Raw genomic sequence first — 27,817 nt, 5'->3', positions numbered from 1 at the left:
CCGACCTCCGCAGGGGAAGCGGGCCCCGCCGCGGGTTGGCCGGGCGAGGGGCCCAGCGCCCGGGCCTCGAACCTGCTGCCCCGGGAGCCGCGGCCACCGGCCCGCCCGCCTCAGCGGGGAGCGACCGCCCCCTGGCGGCGGCGCCGCGCCCCGCGGCCTTGGCGGGCGCCGGCCGGCTGGGAGGGGCCGCGGGCCCGCGCGGGGAGGGGGGGGGACACCAGCCGGCGGCCACCAGGGGGCGGTAGGGGCTCGGCGCGGATTGGCGGGGGCGAGGTGTGACGTCGGGGGGCGGGGCGGGGCGGTGCCTTCGCTTCAGTCGGTTCTGTCAGGGGGCAGCGATGGGGGCGCAGCTGAGCCTGGTGAGTGCGGCCCGCCCCCCCCTCACCCCGGGCCGCCGGATGGCGGCGGGAAGCGGGCCCCGCGCCCCCGGTAGCGGGTGGTTGGGGTGCCGGCTGCCGGGGCGCCGCGTTCTGCCCTCCCCCCGCTCCCACCGTCCCTCCCGCCAAGGCCCTGAGCGAGCTGGGGCCCCGAGTTCAGGCTCCGAGGCCTGGCCGCGGGCGAGGGGAGAGGCGCGGCCTCTCCGCCCGTCCTAACGGCGCCGGGGCGGGCCGTCTGTGGATGCATGAGCAGAGCGGGGGCCGCTGGACGGTGTCACGGGGTGCCCGAGGCCCCCGGTGCCTCTCCTGCCGCGTATCCATCGTCCGGGAGGGAAGGCGGGGGTGCCTGTGTTGGGAGCCGCGTATCTGTCCCCCTGCAGCGATGCGGTGGCGCTGGGACCTTCTGGTGGCTGGTGTGGGCCGGGGCGTGCGTGCCAGCCTGGACGCCCACGGCTCTTGTGCGTGGGGTCATGGTGCCTGTGTTGGCTGCCGTGGTGTGTGTGTTTTTCTTCTCTCTGTTCCCTGAATAGTTTTTCAGTGTCTGTGCTGATGGTTTTAAAATCACCAGCCTGGCAGCTGCTGTTGTAGTGGAGGTCTCTTTCAGGATCATGTCTGCGGTGTGTTTGCAGTGCTATTATCTGTAGCATGCATCGTTACCTTCTTTCCGCAGCTGCCTGACACATCATTTCTTTCGTCTGATGCACCTACTTGAACATTTCTGGCTCTGGGTTTTGTGAGAGGAGCAGGATGGAGGTGGCTATGCTAGTTTGGGTACAGCTGCTTATTAGGTTACTTGAACAGGATGAGGCAGATGCTAAAGCTGCAGAAGTGAAGAAATGCCTGTCCCTTAATCATCTCATCATTTTCTAAAACAGATGAGAAGAAGGTTTAACTAAGATCACTTAAAAATAGGATTTGAATGAGGAAGTGGGGGAGGTGGGATTGGAGCTGAGGGTACAAGATTTTTCTTGCCAAAGAAGCATTTGGTTTGTGTGTCTGTAGGGCAGTTTGGCGATGGAGATGGAGTAGCCTGCCGTCAGCTTACGTGTTTAACTGTGTTTTGCTCTCCGTGCCCTAGTGGAAAGGGCTGGCAGTCTTGATGCTATGGCTTTTCTCTTTCTTGTGGCCTTTTTTGTTATCCTGCAGAGATACGTTTCCATTAATAAAAATTCCTGCTCAGTTACTTATTTTGTGATCTCTGTTAGCCAAGATTTGTGCAACTGGAAACTATGAGTCATCAGACCTTCATTTAGTGATTGCTGGCCTTATGGTCAGCCAGTTGCTCCGTCTGCTGCTGTAGCTCTGATGCAGCTTCCATGGTTGCAGTGCCATTATCTTCATTAATATCTTGATATACCCCTGTGGTAAGAGTATATAGATCACTTCTAACCCTGAGAGTGTATTTCTTAGCAAGGATAACTTTCTGTAATCATTCAACCTTCGGTTTTCCCCCTTTTTTTATGCCCACCAGCTGGTATCTTCTGAGTAAGGAACTAAAATAGCTATCTGAATTAGTGGGTGTGCTGTTTGTTTCCAGACTAAATCCCATGAGGCTTTTGCACTAATTGACCATGAATAACAAATTGCCTTCCACGAGGCTAACACTGTGTTAAAAGCATTTGTTAAAATTAAACTCCGTTCTGTTCTAGTAGACTCAGATCTGGTGCATGGCTTCAAAAAGTGATTATTATGCACATTTGGGGAAAGAATGTGTTAATGTGATTTATTGAACAGTTGTGGGAGTTTTCACTTGACACCTGATGACCCAAAAATGATTCGCGAAGGTGGGAGAAAACATTTATTTCTGCATACAGGTGGAGAAGTTGACTTGTGGAGATGATATTTTGAACTCCACTCTCCTCCTGACTTCCTGATCATTTGTTACTGACGTACAGTAGTGTTGGAGTTGGGTCTGAGCCTAAATTTTTGAATTCCCATTTGCAACTGCAATTTTGCTAGACCACAGCAGTGCTTTTTTTTGGTCCAGCCATATCTGTAAATTAAACTAGTTTATTTTAACATAATATAATCTGGTGGATCTGCAGGAATTAAGGAATAACATTCCTGTAAACTTCAGCTTCTTCAGAAACTGTGGAGCTATTTCAGTATTTTCAAATAAAAGTGAAAGATGTAGTGTGTGTGTGTATGGCATGGTGTGCCTTCAAGCTATACCCAGTATTGATATATTTTAAACCTGTACAGCAGCATTTTAAGAAAAGATCATTTATGCTGTCCCTTTTTTTTAATCTTGCACTTGCCAGAGTTTTAGTAATAATAATGTAGGACTTTTTTTTTTTTTTTTTTTTTTTTTTTTTTTTTACAGTCTCCCAAGAACTGTCATACTCACAGAAATGTGCTTCTAGAAGACTGGTCAGGTCCCTTTAAAATAAAATGAAAGGGATAGCTAACCCAGCAGGACTTTGACCTGTCCCAAAAATTAGTTAGTGCATTGTATACAATCTAAGAATTTAAATATTTGGTTTTCCCTACCCCTTCCCTCCACCCCGTCATGCTTTTTCCCTCTCATCTGTTAAAACACTGAATAACAGAGTTGGAGAGGATTTTTATAAGTAGTTGTTCAGTTTATTCTCCTGTCCTAAGTTAGGACCAAGTCCACTTACACACGTGACTTTGTAGGCTGTTGTAGTGCTTATCTAACCTCTCAAGAGCAGAGCTGTCCCTGGGAGCAGGCGCTAGAAGTGAAGGCATCGGCCTCTAGCTGAGCACAGTCCTGGCAGGCTCCACACTTGTAGCCTGCGGGTGACCCATCTTCAGCGCTGTAGACCACCGAGTGACTGAGGTGTATGGCACTGGGCCAGGGAGGTGGCATCTTCCTTCCGTCTTGCCCACGCAGCTGTAGTTGCAGTGCCATGGTCTCTTCTGTGCTTTCCTGGGCTAGTGTGGCCATTCAGTCTCTCCCGGCTAGGTAGCCCATGTGTGGTGTTGGGGACGGAGAGGGTGGTGTGGTGCAGGGGTGTAACCTGCTCCTGTCTTTTGGGGCTTCAGCCCAGGGGTGACCATGCTGAATATGACCATGCCTCTAAGCACTGTGATACAAAAGGCCCAAAGCAGTTGTGTGCATTAGGTGATGTGGTTGAGAAGCCTGTCTGCACATGTGTGCACCAAGGAACGCAGAGGCACAAGGTGGGTGGGGAACCTGGGTGATAGCCTGACCTGGCTACTCCCAGGCCCGTCACAGGAGAGCAGCCAGTGTGTGAAGGCTTATCTCCACACACGTGCACAGAGACACTGGTAGGTGGGGGAGCCCCAATAACTCACTTGGAGGAATGAGCCCCGGCCCTTCCCAGAACTGTCTGGGGGACCTATTGCCCTGTGGCCCAGGGGTGACACCTGTCTGCATGTGTCAGTGGGAGGCTGGCTCCCCTTGCAGGCTGGGGGGGCACAGGATGCAGGGGAAGAGCGTTTGGGGATTGTGGGATGTTTACGGCAGGAACCAAAGCCAGGGATCAAGGCCATTTGGGAAGGAACAAATGTGGGGAGAGTAAAAGGATAAAGGGATAAAAAGGGCTGACCTTGCGTAAGCAGGCCTGCTCTGTACCCTTGTCTGGCTGTGTCCTACAGCCAGTCAGTGCAATCTGTCCCATGTCCTTGTTAAACTCCATAGCTGCTTTCCCAGGGAAGGGACGCTGTTCCGCATGCACGCATCTGTGTGGAGGTGTAAGTGCTAGTGCCTGGAGCCAGCCTGCGGGTCAGAGGGCCTGTGTGTCTGTGGTGCTAGCACCCAGCGCGAGTGTGCTATGGCTAGCAAAGATCAAGATGGACTAGCCAGCAAGTAGGTGAGGTGGCCTGGCAGCCAGGTGTGTGTGCATCTCTGAGAGTGAGACCACCACCAGCTGGCTGCTGGAGGGGCAGGGGGTCCTGGCCAGCTGCCAGAGAGAGAGTGGGGTCTGTGGTTGAGTGTGAGACCCCCAATTACTTGGGGGTCCACAGTGCATGTGATGGTGCGTGAAGGGGTCTGTGCCACAGTGGCTCATACGTCCAGATGTCAGCAACTGGAGAGACTGGAGTCTGGGGACAGCTGCTGCGAAGACTAGGCCAGCTACTGGTGGATCCACCTTATACACGTGTGCATGTGTATTTCCCACTGATCGGTTAGGAAGGGGAACAGGGTGAGGCCATTGGTGCTCTTTGTGTGACCATCTGTCTGTGTTAATCAGTGTGGCCAGCCACATGTGTATTTGGGTATGTGTTGTGTATGTGTGTCCGTGTGCTTGCCTGTTGGACATACGTGCTGAGCCTTGCTAATGGGTGGACCTGGGGACAAGAGCTGTGGCATCCTCACTTCTGTTGAGCTGCCAGGTTTGGCCTCCCTCTGGCGATATGCCAAGTGCCTCAATGTAGGGGTAACACCAGGTATTCATAAAGCAGATTTGTGTGTTACGCTGGCTGGTGTTTTTTTAATACTTCCTGCTCATATTAGTACAAAGAAACACAGTTTTTTTGGTGGTTAGATTGTCATGTCATGCCACCATATTCTTTCTCACCAAAATAACTTTCTCTTGTTATGCACATACATGCGTCTAACACTCTTTCTGTATTGCTGCAGTTGGGTCGGGCTGTGACATACCCAATATGGCTAATCTACACCACCATCCTGAGGCTTTTCAGGAATCCCCATCTTGCGATTACTCTGAAGGATCCTGAAGTGAAGTATGCATTGAGGCTGATTGATAAGGAGGTAAGTGCATGTACAGTGCTGAGCATGACCTCTCCTTGGATACTGTGGAATGCTTATAGCTTCTTAAATCTTGGGTAATGTTGCAGCAGGGCGAATACTTGTATTTTAAGGAAAGGACATCTTTATAAATGCTCCTTGCCTAGTATAACTGAGTTCTGCAGTTCTGCAAGCAGCTTGTTTCCAAGCAGGTTAGAGAGGAGAGTGCTGCTTTAGAAATGACCAGACTCGTAGTTTCTGTCATGTGTGTCTCATGTCATGGAGTACATCAGCAGAAATTCCTAAACTCTTTACTACTAGATTGGCCATGAGACAGAAGTCATGCTGTCAGGCAGAGCAGGCAGTTTTTTCCATGGTCAGTAGCATTCAGCATAGTAGTTGTCAGAACTTGTTGTTGTCCCTTTTTGCTTGCCCACCCTAGCTAAAGACCCTCATATTTTTAAAGTTTCTGCTCTTCCCAAATTGGTATTTATCATTCCCTTTTTGTGACTATGAAGCTGTTGGTACCTTCACCAGTAAAGCACCAAAATATTTGTTGTTTAAAACAAAAAATGAACAAATTAACTCCCTCTTCTGGGAGTAGCTAGGAGTTGTCATTTTTAACCTGACATATTTTGATGATGTAGTTGAGAGTATGGCCTTGCAGAAACTTTTCTTAGTGGACTGTGGCCCAAGCAAAGGGACAAGAAGCTCATTGACCAGGAAGGGAAGTGGCAGGAACCGCTTAGGCCGATTTCACAACTAAAGAAAATGGATTGGAGACTGCAATGGAAAACTGAGTTGCATGTACTGGGCTGCCGTACAGTAATATACATATGTGAAATGTCAGGATTCTGCCGTTATATAGAAACAGTTTTTAGACATCTACAATCTGAAGTGAAAAGCATTGGTCTAGAGAATGCCTAGTTTGACATACATGGGTCTTTTAACACACTTAGTTTTTTGTGTATGAAAGCTGGAAATCAAACGTACTGTTTTGTTGAGCTGTTGCGAGCAGAAGCCTTTCCTCCTCTACCCACTTTTTGCCCACCAGCTGAAACGTTAACATCTGCCCAAACTGAGTATGCAATACCTCCCATCTGTTGAACGGAGAAATAGGGGTCACAGGGCTGCTTCCTAGTGTTTAGCATAGGAAAAAACTGTCATAATGTAGTTAGGTGTGCCAGTTTAGTTTATGCCTTATAAAGCCCACAACCTCAGGGCTTTTTTGCTAATGGTAAGCATAATTCATTTGTTGCCTTTCAGTGGCTTCAGCAAAGCACCAGCCTGCAAAAACTGTTCTCCAGCTTTGCATTTGCAGTTGCGAGTGTGGAAAACTCCTCAGCACCTGCAACTTGACAGAGAAATGCGTGCTGGTAGCTGGAGGCCGAGGGCTTCCAGGCACTTAGGGCAATGCCAAATGATGGCATTGGCGAATGCAGCGGAGATGACCTCGTGCTGGAAATGGCTTCTGCGTCCTGTTTCAAGGCTATCTTTAATCTAGCCTTGACTAACAACTTGCTGAATGGCATGCTCAGTGTCTTGGCTATGTAACAGAGACAAGGCATAGGAAAGCTTATATAAGTGCTAGGAATTTCTTGAACCTTTTAGTGTTTCTCACAGTTGTCTTTTGCGATGGACCAAAATACTTGTGTTCAGATACCTTTGGCTAAGCTATCTCGACTTTAATTGATGAGATGATGAACTGGGAGTTAAGAACGTTGTTCTTTCTGCATGCTATTAAAGACAGCATCTTAAAATAAAGGATTATTGGCAAAATCCAGCTTTGAATTAGTGAAGCTGGTGCTGAAATTTTCATATAGGAACAGCAGTGGTCAGTGCGAGAGCAGCAGTGTTAAGTCCACGTTAGCTGTTTTTCTAGTGGAATTTTCAATGGCAGTTACTGTTTCTGAATAGACATAAGTGCAGAGAAGCCCTTTGTAGACTGCCACCCCATTCCCTTCTTTCTTCAGCATTTACCTTAAAATGATCTATTGTGAAGAAAATGTCATCAGTGTGACCAGAACTCATAAGTTAAGACCAGACGAACTGTGATGAGAAAGAAATCTGTCTCCATGGGTGACTTTAAAAACAAAAAACAAACAAAAAAGGGTTACAGTATTTTATAGGGTGTTTATGAAATTTTCTCTAGAAGGAATATTATGTCCCATAGGGCTTTAAAAAAAGAAAGGCATTAGATGAGGCATTAGGCTGTATGCTGTTTCTTTCTTTTTTTTGACATCTTTTTCAATCCCATGAATATGACCTGATTTTAAAACTTACGTAGTATAAGAAATAACATTTAATTTACTCTTTACCAAAGTTTTATTCAAGATATGACTTCCTAAGTAAAAGATTAGAATAATTATCCCAGCCGGACTGCATAAATTGTCATAATTTGATAATAAAGTTCTTATCTGAATAGAGTGCTCTTTTCAATTTCAATTAAGGATTAATTACATTTTTATGGGGAAAATATTTTTAAGGCTCTTGACATAGGAAAGGTGACCAGGTTGCTACTTCCTAATCTTCTTGGACTTCCGGAGGGCAGACTTTGGCCTGTTTAGGAGATTGGTTGACAGAGTCCCTTGGGAGGCAGTCCCGAGGGGCAGAGAAGTCCAGGAAGGCTGTACATTCTTCAAGAAAGAAATCTTAAAGGCGCATGAGCAGGCCATCCCCATGTGCTGAAAACGAGCGGGCAGGGAAGAAGGCCGGCCTGGCTGAACAGAAAGCCTTGGCTGGAACTCAGGAGAAAAAGGAGAGTTTATGACCTTTGGAAGAAGGGGCAGGCAACTCAGGAGGACTACAAAGATGTCATGAGGTTATGCAGAGAGAAAATTAGATGGGCCAAAGCCCAACAATCTGGCTACTGCCATAAAAGACAATAAAAAGTGTTTTTATAAAGACATTAGGAACAAAAGGAGGGCTAAGGAGAATCTCCATTCTTTATTGGGTGTGGGGGGAAGCATAGCGACAAAGGATGAGGAAAAGGCTGAGGTACTTAATGCAGCCTTTGCCTCAGTCTTTAATAGTAACACCAGTTGTTTTCCAGGTGCCCAGTCCTGTGAGCTAGAAATGTCCCTGTGAGAGAGGGACGGAGAGGAGAATCACCACTTAGACACACACAAGCCTATGGGGCCAGGTGGGATCCTCCCAAGGGTACTGATGGAGCTGGTGGAAGTGCTCACCAAGCCACTTTCCATCGTTTATCAGCAGTCCTGGCTAACTGGGGAGGTCCCAGTTGACTGGAGGTTAGCAAATGTGACACCCATCTACAAGAAGGGCCAGAAGGAGGATCTGGGGAACTACAGGCCTGCCAGTCTGACCTTGGTGCTGAGGAAGGTTATGGAGCAGATCATCTTGAGTGCCATCACATAGCATGTACAGGAGAACCAGGTGATCAGGCCCAGTCTGCATGGGTTTATGAAAGACAGGTCCTGCTTGACTCGTGATCTCCTTCTATGACCAGGTGGCCCACTTAGTGGATGAGGAAAAGGCTGTGGATGTTGTCTTCAGTAAAGCCTTTGACAGTGTTTCCCACAGCATTCTCTTGGAGAAACTGGCTGCCCATGGCTTGGACTGGTATACTTTTTGCTGGGTAAAAAACTGGCTGGATGGCTGGACCGAAAGAGTTGTGAACAGAGTTAAATCCAGTTGGTGGCCGGTCACAAGTGGTGTACCCCAGGGCTCAGTATTGGGGCCAGTTCTGTTTAGTATCTATCAATAATCTGGACAAGGGGATCGAGTGCACCCTCAGTAAGTTGGCAGGAGTGTTGATCTGCTTGAGGGAAGGAAGGCCCTGCAGAGGGAGCTGGACAGGCTGGATTGATGGGCCGAGGCCAATTGTATGAGATTCAATAAGGCTAAGTGCTGGGTCCTGCACTTGGCTCCCAACAACCCCATGCAATGCTACAGGCTTGAGGAAGAGTGTCTGGAAAGCTGCCTAATGGAAAAGGACCTGGGGGGTCTTGGTCAACAGCCGGCTGAACATGAGCTGGCTGTGTGCCCAGGTGGCCAAGAAGGCCAAGAGCATTGTGGCTTGTATCAGGAATAGTGTGGCCAGCAGGACTAGGGAAGTGATCATCCCCCTGTACTTGGCACTGGTGAGGCCACACCTTGAATACTGTGTTCAGTTTGGGGCCCCTCAATACAAGAAAGACATTGAGGTGCTGGAGCGTGTCCAAAGAAGGGCAACGAAGCTGGTGAAGGGTCTGGAGCACAGGTCTTATGGGGAGCGGCTGAGGGAACTGGCGTTGTTCAGCCTGGAGAAAAGGAGGCTGAGGGGAGACCTTATTGCTCTCTACAAGTACTTGAAAGAAGGTTGTAGCGAGGTGGGTGTTGGTCTCTTCTCCAAGTAACAAGCAATAGGACAAGAGGAAATGGCCTCAAGTTGCACCAGGGGAGGTTTAGATTGGATATTAGGAAAAATTTCTTCACTGGAAGGGTTGTCAAGCATTGGAACAGGCTGCCCAGGGAAGTGGTTGAGTCACCATCCCTGGAGGTATTTAAAAGATGTGTGGATGTGGTGCTTAGGGACATGGTTTAGTGGTGGACTTGGCAGTGCTGGGTTAACAGTTGGACTTGATGATCTTAAAGGTCCTTTCCAACCTAAACGATTCTGTGATTCTATGATTAAATCCCAACAACATAGCTGATTGTTCTTTCTATTTTCTTCTTTCAGGAAGTTAGTCATGACACAAGAAGATTTCGATTTGCTCTCCCTTCCATAGATCATGTTCTGGGTCTCCCTGTAGGTATGTTCTGTCTTTCCTTACTGAGAATCCAAGTGTTGTTAATTATACTATAAGAGATTTTGTGGAGATTTTTTTCCTACATTTTGAACTGTTGAATTTTGAATACTGTCCACATGGCTTCAGCTGGTATTTAGAGCTTTGCAAGATTATCCTCATGCTGTGAGTCGGCTGCAGGGTCTGAAATCTTGTGTACTTACAGACAGTGTACATCCAGCTTGTTTCTATGAAGACAGTAGGAACAAACTCTAGTCTTTACTTTTGTTTTTCCAGTCTCAGCTTTCCAGTGTGTGTTATTCCCATGGTGCTTGCTCTCCCTGGTCCCTTTTCATCCCCCAAGGCAGCACTCTCAGCTACTTCTCCTCTAATGCATGTGGTTTACCAGATGATCTGCTTGCTTCTGAATTTGCAGGCAGTCTCATGGAACTTCTTAATCACCATAGTGTAGATGTTTCCTTAGGCCTTGCCATGTGGCATGTTGCCCTCCATAATAGCTTAAGTGCTATTGTTTCTTACTGCTTACATAAAGAGCATTTAATTGTGATATGTGTTTAACAGGGACTTCTGCTTTAACAACCTGTTGCAATGATCTGTGGATCAGGTGCTTCATGGTAGTCCTCAGCACCTTTCCAGCATTACAGTCCATCGTGTTTAGGTTCCCTCTTGTTTGGGATATATTACTCTCTTGATCCTGTTCAGTAGCCATGAGGGCAAAGCTAGTTTCTCTCCCTTGCCCATAATGAACATCGAGGAGTGAGCTCTCTCACCTCTGTAATTGTTCTTGTCCTAAATGCTAACAGAAAGGAAGCTGTCTGGGGTGAATTCAACCTGCTGGGTGCCATGGCTTCCTGCAGTGTTTTAGGAAGGTCAGGGCAAATCAGCAAATTGTTTCAGGATAGCCTGAGAAGGTGCGTGCCTGACCCTGCACAGTCCCAGGAGCAGCATAATCATGCTCTCGCAGGTGCTCTGCATGGGCTAATTCGTGGGTGACTGAGGGAATGGTTTACTGGGTGAGACTTGGGAAGCAGAGAGCTGAAAGCTGGTGAAGGTGATAAAAGTGGCTGGGAGAAGCAGGCTTGGCAGCTGTGGGACAGATACTGGTGTGCACTCTGCATGCTTAGTCCAGCACCAGCATTTTGCTTTAACCACCAGCTGGAGCGTTACAGGAAAAAACGCGATTCACTCTGAGGGAGAGTGGGGTTTTGTATGGCCACATGCAGAGCCTGCCAGCTGCTGTCCTGTCAGGGTGGGGTAAAGCTCTAACAAATAAGAGCATAAGGCATGTTTTCCCTTTGGGAGGAGTGCTTTTTTTGGACTTGTACCAATCTTGTGAGACGTGCCCCAACAGCGGTCCCATCTGTCCAGGTTCACAGTCTGCAGTGGTCACCATGGGTCTCTTCCTGGAGGAGGGGGTGGCAAGGCCACCCCTTGCCTGGAGGAGGAATGGGGGGCTGCTGCTGCAGCTCCCTTCAGGTCTTCCCTAGCAGGAAACATGCGTGCTACCAGATGCATATAGGCTTTGCTGAGAGGGTTATTTGAATCACCCTTATGTTATGTCCATGTACAGCTTCAAGTGAATTATGGTTGCTCATTTCCCAAGTCACCAGGTAAGCACATCTTCACTCACCCACTGGTTTGCCTCACTGGCCCTCTGGCTTGGCAAACCAGCTCCCGGTAAAACCCCCTCTTTGTGTTCCCATAACAGGCAGAGGAGCTGCACCATCTTTGGAGAGCTGCATTCATCTTGAGAGAGTTTGTTTTGTTGACCTAGTGGTGATAAAATAACAAAGAACAGATTCTCCCTAGGTATTCTTCACTTGGGTCTCTTCAGGGTATTGGAAGGAAAACCTTCCAAAGGAGTTAATTCTAGGTTTTTTTCATCAAAAATGTAGACATTGCGAAAAGAAACTATTGTAGAGAGTTCAGTGAATGTGTGACGGATTGAAATGTGATCGCTACATTCAAATGTTAAGCTGGAGGAATAGCAGGGTTAGAAAAGTGCTTTATGTCTAGACAGCCATAGAATGGCAGCTAGAAGACCTCCTGGTAGACACGAGCAATCTGTGGTCAAAGTAAGAACAGTTGTAAACCTGGTTGTAACTACACTGCAACAGTTTATAACTAACACGTTAATAAAGAAGTGTGAAGAGCACTTGACAGTTTTCCTGTCCTGTGTCTTTTACTTGTCTGTATGGGAGAGACATCTCGCATCCTTTGCAAGATCTCACATACAGTTAGGGCTTTGGTAAATGTAAATGCATGAAATTGTCAGAACAGGTATGATTGACACATAAAATTAGCAGTGGGGTTGTCTGCCCTTACAGGTAGAGTCTGCATGGTTAGCAACTCTGGCAAGGTGTTACGATGTCAGGAAAATGAGAGAGGAAAAAGTGGTGCCCCAAAGCAAGGTAGTTAGGAGAACTTTGAGACTGTGTTTGCAGTCTGTGCCAACTCGGTACATCCACTGAAAGAAAAATGTTTTGAAAGCAAACTGCTTTTTTTTCTTTCCTGTGCACAGGGCAGCATATCTACCTGTCTGCGCGGACTGATGGAGCTCTGGTTGTTAGACCTTACACTCCAGTTTCCAGTGATGATGACAAGGGTTTTGTGGATCTTGTTGTCAAGGTGAGAATGTTATGCTCTTTTACCAGGCTGGGCAACTTCTGAGCCCACCTTTACACTTGCGGTGTTGTGTGAAGTCTGATGTGCTGGCTTCAGGTATGTGGCACTGTGGACTTCCACTATTGCAACAAGTGATCTGCAAGTACCTAGAATCCATATGGCATTTTGCAAGCACTGCTTTAGTGAGTGTGTCTCATGAGATGCTGCATAATTTTCTGTATTTGCATACTGCAGTTTTCCAGAACCTGTGTAGATCTGCAGATGTTCACACACTTTTTTAATTCTTCTGAAATAAGGAATTAACCTTGCCTGAACTGTCAGCTTCTTTTGAAGCTAAGGTAGTATGGTCATTATGATCATTAAGAGCGGTGATCATTATTGTTACTGATCTGGACAGTGTGAATGACTGATTTAATTGGCAAAAATGCGATTTTTTTTAGTCCTGTGATAATGTAGTTTTGTTTTGTCTCTTGGTAGCTAGACTAAGCAAACACATTTAAAGCTGACAGGAATTTAAAACCTGAGTATCTGTACTGGATTTCCTCTTAGAATTTTTGCCTTAAGTTTTTTTCTGCTTTACAACTGATAACATTTTATTCATCTATTGTGAAACTAGATGTGAATTTGCTTTTTACTACCTACTTATCTTCATAAGCATGGTGTTGCACTCTGAAAACATGACAAGGGAAAAATGTAAATCTTTGATTCAGATAGAAGTGTTTCACAAGACTCTTTCTTCCCAGTGTGGCTCTCCATGCATGCAAATGATGCTGTTCTTGTAAAAGTGTAGCTCGTCTCAGCTTGAACTCTTTCACACTCATGTGATTTAAAACAAAAAACCCAGCACAGTTCCAGCAATGTAACTACACCCACTGATACCTGTTGGTGAATGGCTGAATATTCAGTTAGTTGGTATCCACTTTTTTTGTTTCTCTAACTTTGAGGTTCAAACAGTTGGCATGCCCAGGAAGAAGGTTTGGGTGTATCCCTTTGCAACTGAGCTGTCAGGGATCTTTCTCAGAAGTTTTTCAGTTTGAAATCACAGTGGCTTTTTTTTTTCTTTTTTTTCCCCCTTTTGAACTTGGGTGTAAATCACTTGGATTATTTAGATATATTTTCTATGTTACAGAAACACAATGGAGAAATGGCCAGTCTGTGTCCAGTCTGATCAAAATTGGGGCAAGATTGGCATTTTAATCATTTTCAGAAAAATGAGTTCTTCTCTTATTGTCAGTCAAATCTGCATTGATAGTATTTCTTCATGTAGTAATTGTGTTCTTTGCACGAGGAGTATGAGTACCTAAATATTTGAAGGGCAAATGCTCATCTTTGAGCTGTGAGATTAATTGTTTCACTGTTATTTCTAACAGGTCTACTTTAGAGGTGTCCATCCAAAGTTTCCTGATGGAGGGAAGATGTCTCAATACTTAGACAGCCTGAAAATAGGGGATACTATTGACTTCAGAGGACCAAGTGGCCTACTTGTCTACAAAGGAAAAGGCAAGGCTGACTCAGAAGATACAATTTATCCAGAGTAAACAATACAGAAAAAAACATTATAAAGTAGTAGTAACACTGGTCACAGTTTTTTCCAGCTGGGTTCAATTCTTTATAGAATCATAGAATGGTTTGGGTTGGAAAGGACCTTTTAAAGGTCATCTAGCCCAACCCCCCTGCAGTGAGCAGGGACATCTTCAACTAGATCAGGTTGCTCAGAGCCCCATCCAGCCTGACCATGAATGTTTCCAGGGATGGGGCATCTGCCACCTCTCTGGGCAACCTGTTCCAGTGTTTCACCACCCTCATCATGAAAAATTTCTCCATTACATCAGTCTGAGTCTACCCTCTGTTAGTTTAAAACCATTACCCCTTGTCCTATCGCTACAGGCCCTGCTAAAAAGTCGGTCCCCATCTTTCTTATAAGCCCCCTTTAAGTACTGAAAGGCTGCAATAAGGTCTCCCTGGAGCCTTCTCTTCTCCAGGCTGAACAACCCCAACTCTTTCAGCCTTTCTTCACAGGAGAGGTGCTCCATCCCTCTGATCATTTTTGTGGCCCTCCTCTGGACGCACTCCAACAGGTCCATGTCTTCCCTGTGCTGAGGGCTCCAGAGCTGGACGCAGTACTCCAGGTGGGGTCTCACCAGAGCAGAGCAGAGGGACAGAATCTCTGTGGCTACGTTTTGATTACACATACTGCATGAACTGAACCTTAGCTATCACCTCCATTTATTATTCAGGCTGGTACTCTCAATATACTTACCCTCTCCCACTAGACACAGCGATTCTTTTCTGTTAGCGTCTCTGCACAAAAGAAATTGCTAGTGTCTTAATTAAGTCAAAGGCCATCCTGAGGGGGATTGTTAGATGACTATAGAATTGCTTGTTATTGATTCTGTTCTCAAAGAAGGGAATTATGTCCATATAAGCGAATAAGAATGTCCAATGCGAATTTCCCAAGTGAAAATGAACTTTGTATCAGTAGGAAGTACTTTTATGCCAATATAAAATATCTCACTTTGGCATAGTATGGCCACAAATGTGTCACAAAAACCTTCTGGCAGTTTTGTGAGCAGCAGAACTCAGACACGTGGTTTTCCAGAGCTTTCTATGTTGTGTTCATGTTATCCTGGATGAAGAGAGGTGTGAATACAACAAATACAACATCTTAGGCAATTTCAAACTCTCTGTCAGATTTGGCTGAAACTGGCAAATCAGCTCAAAAAGAGGAGATAAATATACAGAAAAATACACCCTGCATATTTCAGGTTTTCTCTTAAAATAATCTGCATGGGGTAAATAAACTCTCTGAGCAGATTAATTCCTTTGTGTAGAACTGTTTCCAGAATTTGGGCTTCTGAATATCACTTGGGGTATGGATCGTGAGCAAATAGAAACACAGGTAGTGATGGCTTGATGCTACAGTCAGGAGTAAGTAATAACCCATGTCATTGTCTGATGTTATCATCAGGTGTCTTACAATCTCTAATCATCTTTCAGGATTTGTTTTAATTTGCGACATCTTCACCTCTGTCTGTGGAGGGTGAAGGGTGACAGGAATGAAACAAAGTCCAATTAGCTGAACGTGCTGGGAAGGGATCACAGGTGCTGTTTCCTGCTTTCTTCAATGTTTTTCGTCTGTCTCTCTCTCCAGGCACGTTTGCTATTCGGCCTGAAAAGAAAGCTGAACCAGTTACTAAGAAAGTGAAGTATGTGGGGATGATTGCAGGTGGGACTGGTATGTATAGATAAAGATTCATCCTGCGTTTCTGACAGCTGGTAGATGTATTTGTTCATACTTTCTCTCACGTGCTCATTTGTGCTTTCTTCTGCTCCTTCACGTTCTCGCATCATTGACCTGCCTTTCTGTTTCAGGGATAACACCTATGCTGCAGATCATTCGAGCAATCATAAAAGACAAAGCTGACCCTACCGTTTGTCACCTGCTGTTTGCTAATCAGGTAATTCTGTCCTTTTTTCTGTTTATAAAGTTTTACTTAACTAACAGAACTCCACTCAGCAAATGAAGTTCTTGCTGAGAAAGCCTCATACAGAAATAGAAACCCTGAGGGGAGCAGTGAACTGAAATGTTGAATTGTAACTCCCCAACTTCACAGCAGGGTTTGTACATGGAATTGTTCTGTTTGAGAACACCTTAGGTGAGGCTAAAATTAACAGTGGTCTCCAGCAGCTCCCTCAGCTATGGAGCTGTGATTCTGCATGGCTGTCTCCTTTCATTTCCATTCCCTCTGTCAGTTTGTCATGCGTTTCTGTTGCTCTTTGAGGTGTATCATACTGCTGTGCTGGACAAAGGGAAGATCTCTCATCCGTGGAAACCTTGCTAGAGATTTCTTGGACAACCAGGCAACCCAAATGGTGGCATGCTGCTGAAGTGCAACGCCCCTTCTTTCCCTGATGTTTTTCTGGTGTTAATCCTTTTGCTTTTAAAGTTCTCCATCATAAAGAGTATTTATTTCTGGATTATGAGCCATTATTTGTGGTGAACCTCACTTCATGCCTGTGTTTTATAGCTTCTTTAGGCTTTCCTCTGTCATTCCTCTCTCCTCTGATATTCAATGTGTCCTCACTTCCTTTGTACCATATCTGAATTATAACCCAAGATTTTTCTACCTGGAAGCTACGATCCAAGTGCCAACAGATGCCCTGTTCTGATGCTTTATTACGGTTAAGATCTCCTTAAGAGCCCTGCCAGTGCCGGCTGGTGCGGCTGCAGCAGCTGCTTTCTGCTGAGCCATAAGAGTTGGCATAAAGTGCAGTTGGTTATCAGGGCAGGAAGGCCTTTGCTATGAGTAATTCAGAATGACTAATACAGAGCTAGAGCTGCTTTAGCAACCTAGAAAACCTACTGCTTCTTGCAGGGAGGACTCAGAGAACAGTTGCCTGTGTATTAGCAACAGCCTGTGTAAACATCAGTCCTTGGCTTTAAAGAGTCCTTGTACCCAGTAACTGCACAAATATAAAGCAGCCTCGTGACAAATGGTTGGTCAGGAAAGCCTTGCAGACTAGATATTTTTTAATATTTTAAAATATTTTAAAGTGTTTTTTTAATGTGTGCTTTGCTGATCTTTTATTTTGGCCCTCCTGAAAGAGTTGTGTTGGATTACAGATGACCATGTATGTGGGCTCATACTGTGCTTCTGACTAGCATGCTTTGAGTTGGTTAGACCCAGTAATAGCTTTTTTGGAACACATGCAACTGCAGATCCAGAAATAGGCACCTTCTCAGCAATAGTTGCTGGCACATTCCTCCTTACCCCCCCAGTTACAGATATAGTGGTGTCCTCAGTGCCAAATTACTAAGACTGCAGAGGATGGCACCACTTTTAGTCTCTACCCTTTTCCCTCCTTCCCAAACTGCAGCCGCTGTTACGGGAATAAGGCTTTCTTTTGGCCTTCAATGATGTTGCATCAGGGAGGAGCAGAACTTGATACCCTGGGTAACCTTTGTTGTTCCAATCAGAACTCGATACCCTTTTCGTTATTTGTTCCACATCCTGTTTAAACAACAAGCCATCTCCTTATGGCAGTGCTGACGAAATTTGAAGTGGCAATGGTGAAAAACCTGGCATTTTCCTGCCTGAATGGCACAGTATGGAGGGGTAGGGACATAGCTGTGTGTAGTCATGGTTAGTTTTTTGATGAAAGTTGCTTTTGTGATAGGAGTGTTAAGAGGGCTTAATTTTCCAGTGCTGCTACTAATTCCCTGAACAAGTGAAGGTTCTGTGTTTTGATACAGGTTTTGCTTTGTTTTATTTTTTAGAGGGAAGGCATTGCATGGTCACGATTTGGGGAAGTTATGAACCTTTTTATTAGCTCTGCTACAGGATAGTAATGGAAATAATCTGTGTTTGCTCCCTTCAGCCTGTAAAATGGAGTTGAGTAATCTGTTCCGTCTCACAGGGCTGTAGAGTAGCTAATGCTCTGTAGTCCTCTGAGGGCTGCACTCAAATGCAGAGTGTAATCTTTGTTTTCCTTATTCTGCAGACCGAGAAGGATATCCTGTTACGTTCCGAGCTAGAGGAGATCCAGACTCAGAATCCCAGTCGCTTTAAGTGTTGGTACACACTGGACAGAGCACCTGAAAGTAAGATCTAACATGCTAATTCCACTGGAGCTTAAGTTATGAGTTCTAATGCATGTGTTTGACAGGAGACATTCTATGTCACGTGCATATTTCTGAGCTCCTTTCTTGCTTAATGAATCGTGTCTGAATGCATCCAGTAGCATCATTTTTCACACAGTGATGCACGGAAACTCTTAGATGTAATCAGGCAATGTTTCCAAAGCTACAAAGCTCACCTCAGGTGAATGGTAGTGCAGTGTTCCTCCTATGACTACACCTGAATATTTACCACTGTTTACGCTGGAAGGTGACCTGCCATTCTCCTTCCCCACAGACATCAATATAACATGTTATCTTATTGTCTCGCGTTTAGAGCATGCACTAAGGCAGCTGCAGTGGGAGTGTCAGAGGCACTGTATCTCACGGAGACGTGGCCAAGTGCAGACTCTACCTAGCTGTCATTGTATGGCAGTTCATGGTAGCCAGTCTTCTTCCTAGATAATGGAATTGCCTTTGGATTAACAGTGTTTCTCAGTGAAAATACTATTCCAGCTTGGTGCAGTCCAGTTTTAAAGACAATGTGATATAGTTGGCTGGTCTAGGTGAGAGGATGAGCTACCTCAATGTGCCTCCTTCAGCTGTGCAAGCTTGAGGAAGAAAAGGCTAAATAGTTACTGCCGTTGTGAAAAGGCTCAATAGTTTCTGTGTCATTCCTTGTCGTTTTCCTTTCTTACTATTCCTCATCATGCCCACCCACATCAGGATAGATTCAATCTCCTATTCAGTGGTAGTTTGGGGCAGAGAAGGAAAAGCCATATGCCTTCTCTTACCTTGTGACCAAGAATACACCTCCGGTAGGGTTGGGGAAAGGGTCTTGCCATCCCCACAGTCTGCTGCTGTCATGTCATCTTCTGCAGTTAGTGCTTTCCTGGAATTTGTAATCACTATTCCTTTTCTTTGATATTCATGAATTGTGAACTGATCTTAGCAGTTGCAATCAAAGTTCCTCCTTAGACCCCCTCAACACTGTTCTGCAGGCTTTCACTACCATATGTGAAACTGGACCAAAACTGGAAATTTTTGGATAATCTGTGGGAGAAAAATGTGTCAGTCTTACGGTGCCCAAAGGAGCTTTTTGCATCCAGGGCTGGGGAATGCTATGGGTAAACCTGAATCCTACTATTAACTGATTAGCGCTGTGAGTGTTCCAACCGGGAACAACTTCATCAGCCAGATGTCCCCTAGTGAACTTGCTTGCAAACAGTGGGGTAAGGAGGACGGATGTTGTTATTTTACACTGCTGGAGCTGAGAAGATTCACACTCTGTTCACAGCTCTGCTTGAAATTTCCTTGGGGCTTTTAGCAAGCTTTATTAAAAGTTAGCCCTTGTTTTCTCCATACATCAGTTTTGCATCTTAAAAGCAGAGGTGGCAGTTTTTCCATGTAGCGTAACTGTGTTGAGGACACTAATGCGAGTGGAGTGTACAACTGCTGCAGTCCAGAATGTTACTAAAACAACCCCAAACCCCCGCACTTAATTCTGAAGTTACTTCTATCTATCTTTTCCTCCTTTTTTCCTCATTCCCCTACTTTCATTTTTTTAACAGATTGGGATTACAGCCAAGGATTTGTGAACGAAGACATGATCAGAGACCACCTGCCTCCACCTCAGAATGACGTTCTGATCCTCATGTGTGGACCTCCTCCAATGATCCAGTATGCTTGCATTCCCAACCTGGACAAACTGGGCTACACCAAGGACATGAGGTTCTCCTTCTAAAGAAGACTGGTAATTCAGTGATCTTGTGTAGAAGGGAAGAAAAAAAACACTTAATGGGGAACAGGACAAAGTTACAGAGATGGCTGATGCACAGTGCTGGGAGGCTACCTTTTACATTAAAAATGCTTCATTTTTTCTGATTCTCTGGCAAGTAAGACACTTAAGCTCAACTGTACTAAAACTGTACTGTAAGTTGCACAGAAACAACTGTGTTGTGGAAAGGTAGTGATGCCTAGTGCTCGGCTATATCGTATGCTCCATCTCAAGGGAGGACAGCATAGCTGCTTAGGGCAGTAAACACTCATTTACACTTTTTCTTTTAGCACTGTAATCAAATGGCAGTAATGTCCTACTTCCTAACACTGTGCATACCCAGTATTTTATTTGATATGAAGTATGAAAATATATAGAATGTGTTGGATTGTTCACCTTGCTTATGCCAAATTTTAATCCTTACAGAGCTTTTACAGTATGAGGGCCAGGCGTGTTTGCCTTGTATGCATAATCTTTGCAACATCAGAAGCTTAAAGATGATTGTTCAGTTGAAGGATGACAGTTAACCATTTATGACTGAAGTTGTTCAAGCTGCCTTGTTAATCGAAACAGAGAGGTATCCAGCAATACAAAATTTGTTTCCTTTGTAGTTTGGAATAGCCTCTCTTAAACACTATTCCAGCTGGTCACAGTTTTTTATCCCTGGGCAATGAAAGAAACTACAGAAAGCAGATGGCTTTGTGCACTGTTCCACAAATAGCTGGAATTTTTTGCTTGTATGTGTGTGGAATACTGCAAAAACACCCTAACTTTTGTATTCACCTTTAAATAGTGGCTGGTGCCATAGGAGTACAAAAGCAGTTTTTCTGCATGTCCTGTGCAGTGAAAAAAATGCTGGGTGAAAACTGGATCTTGTTTTAGTTTAGTTTCTTGTCTCCTAGAGATGGATTTAGGACAAAGGGAGCTCAGGTTTCATTGCCACGGTGGGTTTCGGCAGGTAGCCCAGCTTCGGAAGTGGTATGCATACAGGTGGGGGACTTGCCTGTGTGTCTTGCTTGGGCAAAGCTCCAAAGGGTTTTCCTTGGTAAGCATGCATGGGAACAGCTGTAAGTCACCAAACTGACAGCAAATTCAAATGTCTCACTGAATCTAAAACTGTTTCTCAGATGCTGTTTAGTATAGCTCGGAGGGTTTGGGTTTTTTTATGTACTTTTTTTTTACAGCAGCCTTTTACTAATCTTTAGTAAACTTAAGGCATCTGATGTGCTGAACCTTCTGCTTCTAAACCACAGAGATGCTGCTGAGATTAGAGCTGTCCTGCAAGGAATCTATGAAACTAAGTATCTTGTTCTGGTGATGAAATTGGAGAGACCAAAAGGATGTTGTCATATATGAAGTCATGTGGGTGCTAGTTAGCTTCAAGTGTCAGTGTATAATACCACTTTTTTAATGATTCGGGTAGGTATTGGAGGTTATAGCTTGCCAGGTTGTCTTTTCTGCCTACACAACAGGTGGGTACTGTGCACTTACTTAAAAGGTTAATTTTCAGCATGAATGAAAAGGAGAAAAAGACACTGCTGTTAATTTAAGGAACCTGAAATGGATAATACTGTTACTAATTTTATTAATTAGATGCTTGCCTCTGAGGTCTTGAACTTTTGATGTGCGCTTCTAAAACTTGTTCTTTAAAACTATGCTCCAGAGTTCAAATACTACTCAAGTAAGTTGTGGTCCCTTTTTTAGGAGGCAAATAGCAGAAATACGAGAGAAATTATCTTGCTGCTGGTTTATATCACTGTGGAATACGCGTAGATTTTTTTTCATTATTGTATTTAGTGAAGTTTTCTTGTAAAAGAAAAAAAAAAACAAAAAAACAAAACAAAACCCAAAATGACAACTCTGATTACCCATCAGCTATTTTGTATTACTTACTCTGCTTATTCAATTACTGGCTTTTTTCACATCAGTGTAAGAAATAAAGTATCTTGCAGGTGAATCACCTGTGTGTTACTGAGCACATTGTCTTCAACCTCATAAGAAACAATTGCAAAACACTCTATAAAGTGAAGGTTCAAAAAAAAAAAAAGCAAGCGTGTTAGATTCCCCCCCACCCCCCCAAGTGCTTATCTCTTTCTTTTGTTTGAGTTTGGTGAAAACTACTGTGTTTGGATGACGAGTCAAGGAGTAAACAGTCTCTGTTTTTCTCCCTATCACTCCAGTCTCCTCTTTTTACCTTTATTTTGTACATCTTCCTTGTGAACATGAGGCTCTTACTAAATAAAAAGAGGGATTTTGATATAATCTACTGAAACAAAACTGTGTCACAGTCCCTTTTGCTTGATGGTCCTGTGCTATAACATTTAAACAAGTCAGTGATAAAAGTTAGTTTTATGTATTACTTTTTTTTTTTTCCTCCTTTGGGCCAATTAATCTGTCTCACAGGAAATAGGAGTATTCCTCCAGTTTTCTGACAGGATGTGCTGAGTGCTACTAACCTCCGTGTTACAAAGCAGCTGGGGAAACATGAACCTCCTGCATGAAAGGCATTTTGTGGAAGGTTTCCCGAGAGAAACGGCATTTAAAGGGCGGCTGCTGCTGCTTTGGCTTTACCAGAGGTGGGTCCCCTTCATTTACCACTGTGCAAAGGCAGATGTTCCCCCCACGAATAGCGAAGGCATGCTTGCACACGGCAGGCGTCTTCCTCTGGGTACTGCTCCTGTTGCAACAGAGGAGCCGTGAGAGGAAGGAGGTAAGAAACGAGCCATTCCTTAATCTCGCTCCTGTAGCTGGGTCTCGAGCCTGCGCGTCTCGTGGTGCCGCAGCAGTCCCAGCTGTGCGGCTGCTGATCGGTGCTGGCGTTAGCCCTCTCATGGCCACGCGGGCCAGAGCTGCAAGCAGCTCTTGGTTCTGGGCTGCATGTGGGGAAGGGACTGCTTGCCCTCAGCAAGTCCTCCCCTGCCCTGGCTTCCCAGCTGCCTGTATGACTGAGGGGGGCTCTGTCTGCTTTAATCTTTTAAGGCACTGCACGACAGGTAAGGAAATACATGTTGCCTCGGATTTAATAGCATCCTCTGAAAGTTTCTGGTAAAAAATAACTTGGTTTACAGAAAGGAGCCTCATGCTGTTCCTGTGCTTTTCTCCTCTTGATCCTGCCCAAGTGAAGAGGAAGAAAGGGAGCGTTGCTTGGGCAAAGCCGGCGCGGCAGCCAGGCTCTCCCTTGCGTACTTCTTCCGTACTTCTTACATGTGTGGGTCTGGTGTGAGTGGGGGAACAGCGCCGTGGGACTGAGGCAGCAGGGATCTGCAACTTCCTTTGCTTGAACAGCGTAAGAAGGTAGCAGTAGCATTTGCTTAGCGCTTCTGGGGATCCTGCCTGCCCCCCCCCCCCCCCCCGCCCAGTTTGAATTAACAGAACAGGCCCCTGTTTTTAAACAGATCTGCCACAGTCAGCATGCAGCACTCCCAAGTGCATCAATCACAAGACACCTGCACCAGGCTCTTCACTCTCTGGCCTGAGCCTGGCTCCCAGCAATGGGCTGTAGGAGCGTACACGGGCGGCTAGTCGCAGCAAATGCCTGCATGCGCGTAGCTTCTTACCAAATTATCTCTGCTGCAACTGTTTGCTTGCGGTGGATGCTATCAAGCAGCGTCCCGTGCTGAGCTGCCCTTGCAGCTGTGGAAGGGACATGTCTGTAGAGCAGGAGTGGGAGGTTTTATCCTCATGGGGTGTGGGAGATGGAAGAGGAAGCAGGGGTGCACTGGTGACGGATGACCTGGGGAAGAAGGGTGGGAGAGGGGTTGCTGTGTGGCTGAGGGATGGGACAGCTGAAGCTGAAGGCCTCTGCCAGGCGGCGTCCATGTGTCGTGCAGCTTGGGGTAGAATCATAGAATTGTTTAGGTTGGAAAAGACCTTTAAGATCATCCAGTCCAACCATTAACCTACACTACCAAGTCCATACTAAACCAATCAAGGGTAGACTAGACTAAACCATGTCCCGAAGTGCCACACCTACCCATTTTTTGAACACTTCCAGGGATGGTGACTCCACCACCTCTCTGGGCAGCCTGTTCCAATTCTTGACCACCCTTTCCGTAAAGAAATTTTTCCTAATTTCCAACCTAAACCTCCCCTGGCGCAGCTTAAGCCCATACAGACCAGGTACACAGACCAGGGGAGCAGAAGTGGGGGTGATGCCAGATGCCCTCCTGGAGCAATAAAGCACTGGCAGCAAGGGCCCAGCTCATCTCTGCTGGAGTCAGAAACTCCTGGTGGACCCAAGGTAGGGCACATATCGGTATGCTTCTTTAATTAAAGTTTCTTTAAAAAGGGTGGGGTGAGGTGTTCTGCTGTTCTACCTTGTTAAGAAGACCTGCCTGGCTAAGCTAAGCCGCCAACAGCAGCAGCACTGCAAGTCTCCGCTTCCCATAGCCCTTCTTCGCTGAGCTATGCTTCTGGGAGCTCTCAACCTCAACTACAGCATTAACTATACAAACTCTACATTATACTAAACTATATGTTAGCAAACAATGTCCAAAGGAAGAAAAAAAAAAAAAAAAAAAAACCAACTCAACCCAAGCCCTTCACTTTGTTTTTACTAACCTTATTACACAAATTCCTATGGGATTAAACTGGTAAATCAGTATGTTGAGTTACAGAGGCTTGTGGTATGGCTGTGAGTCACCTGAGCTGAAGCTCCAGCTTGGCTGAATAAATGAACACGGTCAAATTTACATTGTTAAAATAGTTGGTTGTGCATCTTCACCATTATTACCTGTAGTACAGCGTCTTGGCCAGTTCCCACTGAGCTTCCGACCTGAGCCACAGGCTCCTGAGCTGAAACCCTCAAGGCAACCAGGTGAAGTGTGTGACACAGACTGGGTGATGTACCCTGGCTCCTGGAATGAACACCAAGCCTGTGTGACATCGCTGAGGTACCAGGGCCACTTTGGATGATATGCACCAAATGGGCAACTGCCCCAGTGTGCACCTTCCATCGGCCAAGCTCCATACAGTCAAGACATTCTGATTTTTTTCCCCTTCCCTTTCCAACTCTGAAAAAGCATGCAAAACAGCCAAAGGAAAAAGCCCAACCAGTTTTTCAGAGAGACAGCATTCCTGTAGAACTGAATCGCTTTGGAGACATGCACCAGTTATGAGTAAGATACCAACTTAATGCAAAATTAAAGCTTTTCTGGTGGCCTTTTATAAACCAATCAATCCAGCTGCAGTATTGGGTATGCTGCTACTTCAAACAGGCCAAAAAAAAAAAAAAAAAAAAACACCACCACACCAACCCAAACCCCACCCCAAAACAAAACACCCCAGCCCTCCTGAATGGGCAGAGAGCCCTCACTCTCTGCACATATCCCCAGAGCTGCGCGTGTTTTCTATGTGAAACACCAGAACTATCCCCTCTGTCCCACCAAACCCCTGCTACATGCACAAAATACAATGACGCCAGCACTTTAAACACAACTGTAGTGCAAGAACTATTTCAAAGCTGACATAGTCCCTTCCCCAGACCCAGCTATGTTTGTGATTCAGCAAAACCTTCACAGCTCTCTGTGTGTTTGTTTTTATTTCAGTTCACCTTTCAGCCCCCATGCCTACATCACAGAAAGCTGCTAAAAATTCTGGCACTGATGCTGCAGCTTCTTTATGCCTTTTTTTCTTTTTTTTTTTTTTTTTTTTTTTTAAAGCAGCTGTGTAAGTAATGGCCTTTATTTCTCAGCTGCCACATCTTACATAGTAGATAGTAAAATATGAAGGCGATTTTGAAATTATTTTTATTCTGTTAAATAAAATGAATGAAATTATAAGAAAACTACAGGCAGAGGAGTTTTGCAGCAACAAAACTATTCAGCTAGCTATAACCAAAGTGAATTTACCAGTTTGAAAGCTGATCAGGTCTTCCTCTACTGGCTCACAGTGGCTGGAAGAAAGTAGTTACAGTTGCGTGACCCAAAAGTCTCACTTTGTCCACTAAAAGCTGAGGGAAATGGAATAAATCAGTCCATAAATGCAATCAACTGCTAAGCTACTGAAAACAAAGTGAAAGAATTTTGCCTCCTCCAGACTTTTGCTCTCTGCCATGAGTGGTCAGGAGCTGCCTCTGCTGCCCTGAAAAACCAAAGCTCCCACCAGTGTCTCCAGGGCCAGGTTTTTGTCCCTGTTGGTTGATTCCCCATGTTTTCTTTAATGCCTGCCACTGCTTTTTGCTACACCTTGACCTGATGCAGCTGCTCAGCAAGAACAGGCTCTGCAGCTGGGACCAAGCCAGCCCCTGTGTTTCGGTCACTGCTCCAAGGCCCTCCTGCAGCCTGGCACCCACCTATTTTTAACAGGCAGGTAATTAATAGGGCTGTCATACAGCCCATTCCTATCACAGGAAGGGCTTTTCCTCTTAGTTGTGAACCAGCTCATGCCTCCCAACCAGTGTTTTTAAGCCCTGGTATTGTCCTTCACACTTAGTGCAAATCTTGTGACCGGCACCAGTGCATTTTCTTTATTACAGCCTCCACTTCCTATTACAGAAAAAAAATGCCACACAGTAAACAAAGACTGGGTCAAGTCAAATGCGACCTCCCAAAGGCTCAGGGCGATAAAGCTTTCATTGGCTCCAGCAAGACTTGACGTCTGGCAAACAAAATGTTATGGAAAAATGACATGCCTTCTATGAACACATTTTTCTGGCAGGTACATCCTGTTGTTTAAAACCTGGAGAGACTGACTCAGCCTGGCTTCTGCAGGAGCTAAGGGAACGCGATGGGTGGAGGAGAGGGTGGGAAATAAGGGGGTGTTAGGGAAAAGCCAGAGAGACAGAGCTGAGCTCTGGTGCCGGCGTGCAGAAGCCACTGCTGTTAACCAGCAGTTTGCAGGAAGTTTATGTACACATTGCCCACCTCCTTCAGCCCATTTTTTGCACCAAGGCAGCTTTCCAACATGTCTTTTGTGGGCAGGAAGCTGTCAGTACTCGTGACAAATTGCCGTAGCACATCCCTGCCCGACAGGCGGCATTTTTGCTCCTCCTTGGCAACGCTGTCTAGCATGACTCCTCGGATGTCCTTGGGCTTCCCTGGCACACCAAACACGATGAACAAGCCCAGGCAGTCCCATCCCACCAGGCGGCAGAACTCTGCCAGCTTCTCAAACCTGCTCCTGTTTTGGAAGCGCTCATCTGCCAGCACGGCTTCCCGGCAGCAGTCCTCCACCGCCTCAGCAGGGCTGCCTTCGCTATGGAAAAGCTCGGCCAGCTGTAAAGCCTGCACAGCAATCTGAAGTTTGATTTGCTTGTCAGCTCCAGACAGAGTCCAAATCCAGTCCACCCCGAACAGGGAGGACTGCTGCTTGGTCATTTTGCTGGTTGTGATACATTCCTCCACTCACTTTTCCATGCAGAAGCTGATGAAGTTGACCAAAAAGATCTCACTCAGCGTGTTGGTGGCTGGCTGGAATTTGCTCTGAGGATCCACAAAACCAAGATAGTCCTTCAGCCTTTGAGACGCATGGGCCACGCCTTGGCTGAAGACTTCACAGATGACCAGACTTTCAGCCTTGTTCTCCTGGTTGTCCTCGTGCGAGATCTTCTGGCCCATTTTCTGTGTAGGAGGAGGTCGTTTGCACATGCAGACCGCCCCAGGGAGGTCCCTTCCTTTTCCAGAGAAGGCTCTGTCGGCACTGGGCTCAGCCAGACCTACGAAGCACGCACATGGTTACCTGCTGCCTTCCAGATGAAGGGCATGGCAGCAGCAGAGCCGAGCTCTGCAAGCAGGCAGACGGGCTTTCTCCTGGGTGTGTTTCCCCGCAGCTCACCGAGCAGCAACCAGCCCAACAGGCCCAGTAACTTTCACATCTGAATTCATCTGTGCTTGTTTTCCTTACTATTAATTCCGGCACCATTTCTTTAGCTGATGCTATCTCATTCCAGTCTGTTCTGATCTCCCTTGATCTCCTTTCTAGGACTATTACAGAGAAGCCATTTTATTGGCACTGGGTGTTTCCTGGAGATGAAACCACCTTTTTCTTTTAAACCTCCAG

The 27,817-nt window shown here is 45.8% G+C and overlaps 2 protein-coding genes across 4 annotated transcripts; one reads left to right on the top strand and one right to left on the bottom strand.

Moving 5' to 3' along the window:
• Positions 1 to 335: 335 nt before the first annotated feature.
• Positions 336 to 27,209, top strand: CYB5R3 (cytochrome b5 reductase 3). 3 transcript variants are annotated; one of them, XM_075706053.1, is made up of 10 exons: positions 336 to 359; positions 4,945 to 5,076; positions 9,734 to 9,806; positions 12,322 to 12,428; positions 13,796 to 13,925; positions 15,577 to 15,660; positions 15,798 to 15,883; positions 17,928 to 18,027; positions 19,614 to 19,795; positions 27,179 to 27,209. In XM_075706053.1, the coding sequence occupies exons 1-9, from the start codon at positions 339 to 341 to the stop codon at positions 19,784 to 19,786; spliced, it is 906 nt and encodes a 301-aa protein (XP_075562168.1). In that variant the 5' UTR covers positions 336 to 338; the 3' UTR covers positions 19,787 to 19,795; positions 27,179 to 27,209. The 3 variants fall into 3 exon arrangements, with proteins under 3 accessions (XP_075562168.1, XP_075562163.1, XP_075562176.1); XM_075706048.1 differs by lacking the exon at positions 27,179 to 27,209 and having other exon boundaries at positions 19,614 to 21,818; XM_075706061.1 differs by lacking the exon at positions 27,179 to 27,209 and having other exon boundaries at positions 4,945 to 5,080; positions 9,738 to 9,806; positions 19,614 to 21,818.
• On the bottom strand, positions 26,641 to 27,405 carry REP15 (RAB15 effector protein). The gene is given in 1 exon segment (XM_009492147.1): positions 26,641 to 27,405. A coding segment is annotated over 1 exon segment (765 nt).
• Between the last annotated feature and the right edge of the window lie 412 nt (positions 27,406 to 27,817).

The sequence above is a fragment of the Pelecanus crispus genome, chromosome 1 (genome assembly GCF_030463565.1).
Source record: "Pelecanus crispus isolate bPelCri1 chromosome 1, bPelCri1.pri, whole genome shotgun sequence".
In the NCBI taxonomy this organism is placed as follows: Eukaryota; Metazoa; Chordata; class Aves; order Pelecaniformes; family Pelecanidae; genus Pelecanus; species Pelecanus crispus.
This window is presented reverse-complemented; position numbering and strand designations above follow the sequence as displayed.

What these genes read in the sequence shown, in the direction of transcription:
- CYB5R3 (XM_075706053.1), top strand. Translation starts at nt 339, where the DNA reads ATGGGGGCGCAGCTGAGCCTG. An exon ending in TGGGGGCGCAGCTGAGCCTG is followed by an intron (nt 360 to 4,944) that starts GTGAGTGCGGCC and finishes GTATTGCTGCAG; the next exon opens with TTGGGTCGGGCTGTGACATA. An exon ending in TTGTGGATCTTGTTGTCAAG is followed by an intron (nt 12,429 to 13,795) that starts GTGAGAATGTTA and finishes TATTTCTAACAG; the next exon opens with GTCTACTTTAGAGGTGTCCA.